This window comes from Oratosquilla oratoria, chromosome 5, assembly GCF_046742065.1.
Source record: "Oratosquilla oratoria isolate Oo_2021 chromosome 5, ASM4674206v1, whole genome shotgun sequence".
Lineage (NCBI taxonomy): Eukaryota > Metazoa > Arthropoda > Malacostraca > Stomatopoda > Squillidae > Oratosquilla > Oratosquilla oratoria.
Window position 1 is genome coordinate 81909185 of NC_134781.1, and position 11408 is coordinate 81920592.

An 11408-nucleotide genomic window follows, 5' to 3' on the forward strand; every position below is an offset into this window, starting at 1 on the left:
GAATTTTTCTCTGAGGTGATCTACCATGGGTCGCACTTTGAAAAGCTTATCATTATTCTGAGCTTGATCCTGGCTGACAGTACTGTTGTCAATCATATGGAAATTACTTTTGATGGATTCCCAACGATTGTGGCTCATAACATCCGCAGCCACATCTTTCATAGCACCTAAATGGTGAGACCAGTGCATCCTGACATTAGGAAGCTTACTCATAGAAAAATATATGCACAAGCCTAGCCATTGTTCCAACTCATTTTTACTTGTGTCAAGAGGCTTGTTTGGGTTCCTTTGTACAGAATAGAGATTTGATTGTGTTACAAATGTCTCAAGTAAATTATCTGTGAGAAACTGTCTTACATACTCAATAGGCTGACGTAAGTCATCATTAAAAATAGGATCTGGTCCAAGATAGTTGTGATCTGTAGTAACACCATTTTCATCGGCAGGGACCCATGATGTAGTGTCGTCTTCTTCATCAAGTGACAGGTCAGCAGATGCATCAAAAGTAGCTCTTTCAGAAGTGTAATCAAACATTGATGTATCTGAAACAAATAAAAAAATCAACATAGTACATGGAACATTATTTCAGAGAAGTATGACTGATATCAAAGTGAATAGGCTATAACATGCATCTACATCAAAAGTAATTACTCAAATATCACAACATACCAGTGCAACTTGTAGAAGCAGGTACAAGTGGATGCATAATAAGGGCATCTTCAACCTCTTCTTCAGTGTCATCATCACTATCAACTTGCCCCAGGTCAACCACTTGCACTTGTTCACGATTTCTTGCATGTGCTTTCTCTATGAGTCTACCATAAAAGATTGATACAGGGAAATCTGTAGGAGCAATAATGTTGAAAAATAATAGTAATTATTATTATAATTACAATAATAATAATAATTATTATTACTGCAAATCATATATAAGAAAACCTAGTGAACAACATGCAAATGCACCATACTACCCAAAATGATGACGATTACAAGCAAATAGGGACTAATTTACATCTTTGTATGCTCAGTGAAAGGCTGAGAAGAACGCCATGTTCCCAAATGGAATTCGTCCTCCAAAATAGAACCCATATGTACACAAGAACATGGTTCTAACAGTGTGGTTACATATATAAAAATAACTATCAACATGTCAGCAACCTGCAAAAAAATTTCCATACAGATATTTTACCTGATATCTCGTCCATGAGAGTGCTTATGATGCTATTTAGCAGTAAAATGACGCACAGGTTAATCCTCTTCTGGCTCCTCATGCACTGAACAAAGTCCCGCCGTATGTGGGCGGAGTAAAGTGTAGCGCAGGAGCTAGATACCGGACGAAAACGTCTGGTCGGGAAAGAGAATCACATATGCAGTTTTCCTTCAGTTATACTTTAGCGGACGAATTCGTCTACGTGGGCAGTAAAGGGAACATTGCTGTGTTGCTGTTTCCGTAAGTGCTAAAGAAGATTAGTAATCTTTATTACGTTAATCCCCCCCCCCGAATATTCCGCTCATCCCCCTAAAATATTATGTCCATCCCCCCACAAACATTACGTTCAGCTCCCAAATATGCAGGAAGCCCCCCCCCCCCAATCCATGTAATAAATTCTGGCTACGGGCCTGGTGGCATCCTTTCAAGATGTTAAATTAATTTAGGCATAGAAAGATGGACATGAAAAACAAACAAACAAAAATAAGTAAAAATACAAGCACTATATATTATCATCGCGATTTTTCCCGATACATTTTCTGTGTTGCCAGATTTGTCACTGTGGTACAATAAAATGTGCTGTGACTTTCTTATATCCACGTACCACACCACAGTAATTTCTATAATTTTCATTTTCTCTTCTTGAACGTACATTTGAAGTGCGTAACAGTATTCTGATTTTTTTTTGTGCTTGAACCAATAATACTCTTTTTCGTGCCCACAAGAAGTAGCAAATCATATTCGTTTTTAACAACAAATCGACAGACAATTGTTTGCGATTTACCAGCTAATGAATGTGTTACTTGTTAGTATTCTTTTGATTGTCCTAAGTGAAATACAACATCTGATGTCTGTGTTTCTTTTCTTTTTTTATAACAGCTGGTAAATTTTTTGTTCATACTCGAAATTACAACTACTTGGACCCGGCTTGGGTCTCAAACGGTTTGTTTATCACTAGCGTAGTGGCTGAAGATCAAAGTCATTTCACGTTCATTTTAACTGCCGCCAGGCGATTTTATTCAACCAAGTGATAGAAGAGTGTGTTTATTTACAGGGCGAGGGACTTGTACAGAGACCTGTACATTTGGATACCCAAGGAAAGAGTAAGTCGCCAGTAGATACGAAAAGGGAAAGAAGACTGATGCTTGGCGGGGATCAACTGTAGAATTTCCAACCCCGCACGCGTGCAGATCTGTGGGGATCCGAGGTGCTCCACTGTCACTCAGGTCATGATAACGTTTTTTTTTTTTTTTTACCTAACCTAACGGCGCTCAAAAGGTTAATCTTTGTTTGGATTAGGTTAATTTAGGTAAGGTAATAAAAAACGTTATCATGATCTGAGAGTTAGGTTAGGTAATAAAAAAACGTTATCATGACCTGAGTGACGGTGTGTGCCTGAGTGACAGCGGAGCACCCCGGGTTCCCACAGATCAGCACAAGCGCGGGGGTGGAGATTCTAGTTGATCCCTTGCCGGTAGACACCTGTGGGTACAACCGTCACCTTTGCCCTATGTGCTTGGGCTGTGTTGTGTCAAGCGAGGTCAACATGAGCGCGCCATGCTGGAGTTGCTTCAGTATATAGTGAAAATTTGATTTTAATTTGCTCCCGTATAATACAACTAGGCGGTCCGGGTTCGAATCCTGCCCAGGGCCGAAATAATTTCAGTATCGCTGCGCTTCGAGTCGGTACTCCAACTCTTCTGGGCGGGGAGTTGGGTGTGTGTGTGCGTGTAAGGTCAAACATTACGCATAGATCGGTCATACGAGCTCCGAGCTCTCTTCCGGGTGGGGAATAGCTGTCGATCACGAGTCCAACACGTGATCCAAAGACCAAGGTGAATACACACACACAGCTCGACGGTGCAGTGGCACCGTTCTCGACGACTAATTCAGCGATTCAAGTTCGAGTCCTGCCCAGGGCTGAAATTTTCAGCATCGATGTTCTGCGAGCCGGCACTCCAACTCTGGTAGGCAAGAAGTTGTGTGTGTGTGTGTATGTGTAAGGTCACAACATTACCTATAGATTGGGCCATATATGAGCTCTGGGCTCTCATCCGAGACGGTAATAGCTGTCGATCTATGGCCGTCATGAATCTCTCTCTCTCTCTCTCTCTCTCTCTCTCTCACACACACACACACACACACACACACACACACGCACACACACACACGCACACACACACACATATGTGATTCACCATGGTCTTGGATCACGTGCTGTACTCGTGATCGAGCTCAGAGCTCATATATGACCGATATATGGGTAATGCTGTGACCTTGCACGCACACACACACACTTCAACGAATGGACGGCTTAGAAGACGTTCTGAAGAAAAGTGAAGTCTGTGGATCCCAACGCAAAGAGAAGTGCCTAGTGTTTTTGCAGGGTGGGGGGGAAATTGCTCGTGGAGTAGTGGGAACGTAGGGAAAGAGGAAAAGGGGAGGGATTACTGAGGGAAATGGAAGGAAATGAGGAGGGAGTAGACTTTGACCAGCCAGACAAGCGGAAGGTAAACAAAAGACTTAGCGAGGATCAAATGTCTAATAAAAATGTAAAGATTAGAAGTATAGAGAGGAGCAATACAGAAGAAAGTGACGAGAATATGTTCCAGGGATTTAAAGAGGGTGGGGGGGACACAACCCCCCCCGACTGATAAGACTAGAGGAGAGAGTTGATAAGGTGATCGAGGACTTGGAGCGTAAGTTAGGTAACGTAGACTCCATTTTTCAAAGAATTGAAAGGTTGGAACAACTAGAGAAGGCTAACAGAAACTTAACTGAAGAAATAGAGGACCTAAAAAGACAGTTAGGAAATGTAAAGGAGGAGAATGAGAAATTGAAGAAGAATAGTAATGAAAACAGAGAGAAACTAGCTACAGAAGCTAAAAATTGGAGAATAACTCAAGAAGGGAATAAGGTTTCATTCACTGACATAGTCAAACAGCAATTGAAAGAACATAATGAAGACTCAGTTATTAAAGTGATGAGACAGAAGGAGAATATAGTAAGAGAATTAGCTGACAAAAAGAAATGTATAATTATATTAGGAATGGAAGAGAAACATAACCCAGATAGAACTGCAAGAATCAAGGAGGAAAATGAAAGAGTAAGCAGTTTATTAAAATTAGTCCAGGAAGATGAACCAGAAATTATAAAGGAAATTGAGGAAAAACTCAGACTCGGAAAATATAGTACAGATAAGACCAGACCAATTAAGATTAAATTCAGGTCACAAACAACAGCAGAGAAAATTCTATCCAAGACAGGGAAACTAGCAACAAATGATCAATATAAAAAGGTATGGATAAAAAGAGAAATGAATAAGGAGGAAAGAGAGGCAGAAAAGCAGAAAAGAATTGAAGCTAAGGCAAAAAACGAGGAAAGAACGGAGTCAGAGAAAGAGAGATTCTATTGGAGAGTAGTGAACATGAAAATAAAGCAGTTCGACATACTAAAGAAAAACAGAAGGGAAACAGAGAATACAATGGAAGTGGCAGAAAACTAAGAGTGTCTTACACAAATATAGATGGATTGATAACAGGATTGAATGAACTGAATGATTATTTGAAAGAAAAAGAACCGGACATAATGGGAATTGTAGAAACAAAATTAAAAGGCCCACTACCACCCAACAGTGTAGGACATGATACATACAATTATTGGATTAGAAACAGAGAGAAAAAACAAGGGGGTGGAGTTATGTTCCTGACTAAGAAGGATATAAACGTGAAAGGTGTCATATATGGAAAGAATACAGTAGAGATGATTATGATAGAAGTGGAAGACCGAGATAAGAAGAGCAGAAAATTTGTGATCAATTATGTGCCTCCGAAAACAGCCTCATGGGAGGAGAGTGAACATAAAAGTATGTTAGAGGACACAAAGATAGCATTAACTAAAATAATGGAAGACGGAGGAAGAATAGTTATGATGGGCGACTTTAATTGCAAAGAAATCTGCTGGGAAGAAATGACAGTAAAGAGTGGTGATGACTCATGGGGAAATGCTCTACTTGAGATGATTACTGACCATTCAATGACACAATGGATACAAGAGAACACTAGGTATAGAAATGAAGAAGAACCATCGAGGCTAGACTTAATAATTACATCTGAACCTAGAATAGTGGACAAGATTGAATATAAAACACCAATAGGTAAAAGTGACCACATATTGATTGAACTGGAACTTAATGAAGAAAAATATATGAAAAGAAATGAACAATATAGAAAAGGAAGAATGATGTATGAAAAAACAAACTTTGATAAAATAAGAGAATTCTTCCAACAAGAAAACTGGGAAGAAATATACAAAGAAGAAACAACAGTGGAAGAGAAATGGAATATTTTGACAAAAATTTACAAAAAAGGAGTGGAAAAGTATGTCCCAAGACAAAAACAAGAAAAAGAATATGTAAAATGCTGGTACAACAAAAGTTGTAGGGAGTTAAAGGACAAAAGAGACAAAGCCTGGAACAGATGGAAAAAAGACAGAAGACCTGAAAAATGGAAAATATATACTGGTTATAGAAATGAATATGTACAAAAGTGCAGAGAGGAAAAAAGAAAATATGAAAAAGATGTTATAGAAAAGTGTAAAGATCAACCAAAACTATTCTACAGATTTGTAAACAATAAACTGAAAAACAAACAAGACTTGGAGAAATTAAGACAAGGAGGAGTTGAATACACTGAGGAAATGGAAATGGCAGAAATTATGAACAAACATTTTAAATCAGTGTTTACAAGGGAAAATATACAACCTGAAGAGATTGAGTGGAAGGAAAAAGTCCCCCCTATGGAAGAAATAGAAGTAACAAAGAATGAAATATTGACACACTTGGGTAATTTTGATGTCAGAAAATCGCATGGGCCAGATGAAATAGCAAACTGGATTCTGAAAGAATGCAGGAATGAACTGGCAGACAAAATACATAGCATAATAAGCAGTTCCTTAAAAGAAGGAAAAGTTCCAGAAGATTGGAAAAAAGCAAATATAGTACCTATATATAAAGGAGGAAATAAAGAAGAACCTACCAACTATAGACCAGTCTCTCTAACAAGTACAATAGCAAAAATATGTGAAAGAATTATCAAAAGTAGATGTGTAAAATACTTGGAAAAAAACAACGTACTAAATCCAAGGCAATTTGGATTCAGACAAGGACGATCATGCGTCACCAATTTAATATGTTTCTATTCAAGGCTAATAGATATAATACAAGAAAGAGATGGATGGGCTGATTGTGCATTTCTAGACCTAAAAAAAGCTTTTGACAAAGTACCACATAAGAAGTTGCTTAAGAAATTAGAATATGAAGGAGGAATACAAGGTAAATTGCTAAATTGGATGGAAGACTTTTTGCAAGAAAGAAAAATGAGAGTAGTGATAAGAGATCAGCACTCAAAATGGAATGAAGTAATAAGCGGTGTCCCGCAGGGAACAGTTCTGGCTCCAATAATGTTTGCTATATATATTAATGATATGGATGAAGGAATTGAAAGCTATATGAGCTTCTTTGCAGATGATGCAAAATTACTGAAAAGAGTGAAAACTGAAGAAGATTGTGAATCACTACAGAGAGATCTAAATAAAGTACAAGAATGGAGTAGGAAGTGGGAGATGGAGTTCAATACAAAAAAGTGTAGTATAATGGAATTTGGAAAAAGCAAAAACAGAATAACAGGATCATACAATTTGGGAAAAGAAGGAATAAAAAAAGTAGAAAATGAGAAGGACCTGGGAGTCATTGTTATGAATAATATGTCACCTGAGAAACATATAAATAAGATTTTTGGAGAAACTTATAATTTAATAAGAACAATCAAAGTGGCATTTACATACCTGGATGAAGAAATGGTGAGGAAAATCCTAATCACCCTGATAAGACCAAGATTGGAATATGCAGCAACGATATGGTCACCAAGTACAAAAAAATGTATAAAAAAACTTGAAAGAATACAAAGAGCAATTACAAAACTGGCACCAACACTCTCAAAACTATCATATGAAGAGAGACTACAAAAACTTAAACTACAGACACTAGAGCAAAGAAGAGAGAGAGGAGATTTGATAGCTATTTACAGAATCATGAAAGGCATAGAAATTACTGATAGAGAGAATCTGATAAAATGGGATGACAGAAATACAAGAGGACACGGAAAGAAAATAAAAAAAGACAGCTATAGAAGAGATTTTAAAAAGAACAGCTTTCCTCACAGAGCAATAGACAGTTGGAACAAGTTAGATGAGAAAGTGGTGTGTGCAAAAACAATACATGAATTTAAAAATAGTTTAGATAAAATGAGATATGAAGACGGGACCCCACGAGCATAGCTCCCCTTCCCGTAAAATACAACTAGGTAAATACAACTAGGTAAATACACAGCTCCCCAACAGTTGGAGTAACGACTCGCAGCGCAGCGATATTGAAATTAATTCAGCCCAGGGCGGGATTCGTCTAAGTTCGGATGAACTAAATCGTCAAAGTTCGGGCCCTTTCACACTAGGCAACTAGTGACCGTCATTAGTGACGGTCACTAGTTGCCTACCATTATTTTAAATTGAGCCTTTCACACTACGTCACTGTGGTTGCCCGGTTGCGCAACAGGCTATGGCTGTTGCCCGCTCCGGTAACAAGTGACCGTCACTGGCAGTTACCGTCACCGACCGTCTCTTTTTCTTGACCAGCAAAGCCAACAGAGGCACCTCCTCCATTGATGCCATTCTTCCGACTAATGAGATGATGAGAAAGGATTCCACAACTCGGTGACAGTCACTGGTTGCTTGCAGTTGCCCGAGACTTTCACACTAGGTAACTAGTGTAGTGACCGCCACAAGTGACGGTCACTAGTTGCCTAGTGCGAAAGGGGCCTAAGTTGTCCACATACCCTTATAAATTAGACATTCGCCATTTTCTTTTCCAAATGCCATCGCCAATTGTTTCATATGTTTTCGGCCAAAATGGCTGAGTGTACACGGAAACAGAGAAGGAAAAATGAAACATTGATTGGTGCTATGCGAATGATATATTATGCGAAAATACAGTGCTCATACAACATGATGTATTAGTTTATAAATTCTATTTTGAGAAGGAAGGAGGCCAGGAAATGAGAACGCACTAATAAGAAAATAGAGAAAGAGAGAAGGAGAGAGAAAGAATGTATTATAAATTCGTGTATAGGGGTCGTTTATGTAAAGAATAAGATAGATAAATAAATATATAAATAGATAACATAAATACCTTTTCTAGACAGCGAGTTTGTGTGTAGTCTCGTAACAAAACCTTTATCAATTAGTGTGCATTCGAAAGCATATGTAGCAATTATGAGCTCTATTGTTTGGAAACATAGGGGATATTTTTCAATGTGCTGGTTTGGGCGTCAGATTTGAATGTATACTCCTTAATTATAAAGACATTAACTGTGATTTAACGGCACCTCTCTCCCGTAGAAGCATGAAAAGACTAGAATTTAATGAACAAACTATTTAAACCCACGCTACAATTATTACAATTTTAATATTTTTTCAAGTACCTGATATATGTAGTGTTTAGCTTACAGTTAGATAATTTTCTTGGATATATAAAACAAAAAATTGTTAGATAAGAAAATTATTTTTGTGTTATGAAGAACTCTGGGTTTATTAAAACTTTTATTCATGGCTGTACTTAGTCCCAAAGCGAGGCAATATTTTAAGAATCTCTGATATCGAGAACTTTCCAATATTCGCAACAAAAAATTCTTTAAAAAATCCGCCAAATGATCAGAAAATACTCCTAGCATTTGGAACTTTCTAAATTCCGTATACTAGAAGCTTCCTAATTCTAGGAATGCCCAGTAGAGACAACTACGCTTACTCTGTCGTCTCCCCTGTAAAGATAAACAAAATAAGATGAAATAGCTCCGTGGTTTATACAGATGATGAATAACAGCATTTTGTAGTGCACTTTAAGATACATTGTTTTCATTGAACATTTAGTCTCGCATTATGACAACAACGCAGTGTTGCCATATAGGTGAATCTAACATTTTCTCAGACCCGCTGAAACAGTGTCGTAATATTTTGCAGTAATATATGGAAATGTGCTGTGCATGCATATATAATTGAATAGCAAAGAGAAACATAAACGATAATGCAAAAAAAAAAAAGGAAGAGATGTGTAAAGAACGAAAGGCAATTTGCTGAAGCATTTTATATGTGTGTGCTTGTGTGTATATATATATATATATATATATATGTATATATATATATATATATATATATATATATATATATATATATATATATATATATATATATATATATATACGCCATTCATAAAGGCACTCTTGGTTAATATAAACAATAGTTCATTATTCTAATGAATCTCAAAAAACACTTTATCATCGCCGTCATCGCCGTTTATACAGTCTGGCCGCATCTGTGGTCTTATGGTCTTGGCTGACCGGGAAGTTACTGACGGGCTGCCATGGGCTTGTTGACTTCGTCCTCTTGGTCTATTCTGCGGTTGAAGCGGTTGATGACTGAGGCCGCTTTCAATTTGGACTCTAAAAGTCCATCCACACATCGGCCTTCCCGTGCTACTGAGAGTCCTGAAGTGAAAATAAAAGAATTGATGGATGAGGTACTTAGATGACGCACTAGTTCACGGTCCAGTTCTGGCTATGGTCCACTACCAAATCTATTAAGAAAATATAGTGGGCCAGTTATTATTATTAATATTATTATTACTACTACTATTATCATTATTATTATTATTATTATCATTATCATTATTATTATTATTATTATTATTATTATTATTATTATTATTATTATTATTATTATTATCATTATTATTATTATTATTATTATTATTATTATTATCATTATTATTATTATTATTATTATTATTATTATTATTATTATTATTATTTTTATTATTATTATTATTACTATTATTATTTAAAAGATAGATAAAATAATAGATAAATTAATCACTGCCTTCGAGCTATCCCTAACACGCACACACACATACAGTGGTAGCGTTCGTGGACGTCACTACAGTGGTCCGGGTTCGAATACCGCCCAGGGCTGAAATAATTTCAGTATTTCTGCGCTGCGAGTCGTTACTCCAACTCTCGTGGGCGGGGGATTGGGGTGTGTGTGTGTGCGTAGAAGGTCACAGCATTACCCATAGATCGGTCGTATACGAGCTCTGAGCTCTCTTCTGGGAGGGAAATAGATGTCGATCACGAGTCCAACACGTGATCCAAGACCATGGTGAATCACACACACACAGTACCAAATAAAGTGTGTGTGCAAAAACAATACAAGAATTTAAAAGTAAATTGGATATGGAGAGATACAAAGACGGGATCCCACGAGCTTAGCTCCCTTTCCCGTAAGATACAACTAGGTAGAATACACACACAGACACACACACACATACACACACACACACACACACACACGCACGCACGCACGCACACATACGCACACACACAAGCCAGAGAACCGGGGTTCGATTCCCCGGTCGGGCGGAGATAAGTTGGGTTTTTCTCCTTTCACGTGTAGCCCCTGTTCACCTAGCAGCGAGTTAGTCAAGGAGTTGTGACCTTGCTGTCCCGGTGTGTGGTGTGTGAGTGGTCTCAGACCTACCCAGAAATCGGCTAATAAGGAGCTCTGAGCTCACTGCCGTAGGGTGGTGTCTGGCTGTCTCGACAGAGACTGCAGCAGATCCGAGGTGAATACACGTACGCACACACACACACATCCATCAGTATACAAATAAAATATATACATATGTACATTCATAAATGTTTATCAGATTATCGGGATTCGAACCCAGTACATCTATTACTGTAATTTCAGAAATAGTCCTTAATTCGCCAAATGAGGAAACAGTGACATACAAAGTTCAGGAAATGTAGACTCAGTGTATGGCAACACTTCCATCCGGTGTTGCCACTAACCAATCCTACAAATTTCGCCGGAACAGTTAATAATTACTTAATCAGGAATCGATAATTGGTGCAACTCCTCTAATACTCTAATTAGGGGACAGTCTAAAGCCGCCCTAATTAATTTTTTTTTTTTTTTTTTTTTTTTTTTTTTAGCAAGCTTCATGGACTACTTGCACGGACGTACCTGGATCGGACCTCCTTGCGCATCGTAGTTCCGCCTCGTTAACGTACTCGTACCCGTCAGAGCCACA

General features: G+C 37.9%; 1 protein-coding gene across 1 annotated transcript in view; it reads right to left on the reverse strand.

The window, feature by feature from the left end:
* Positions 1-8219: 8219 nt before the first annotated feature.
* LOC143025612 (uncharacterized) overlaps positions 8220-11408 on the reverse strand; it is a 25359-nt gene continuing 22170 nt past the window's right edge. The window contains exons 3-4 of the mRNA XM_076185555.1: positions 11342-11408; positions 8220-9804 (exon numbers count right to left, since the gene is read on the reverse strand). The exon at positions 11342-11408 is cut by the window's right edge and continues 86 nt beyond it. Of these exons, the coding sequence (XP_076041670.1) occupies positions 9665-9804; positions 11342-11408 (207 nt within the window). The 3' untranslated portion in view covers positions 8220-9664. The remainder of the gene's footprint in view (positions 9805-11341) is intronic.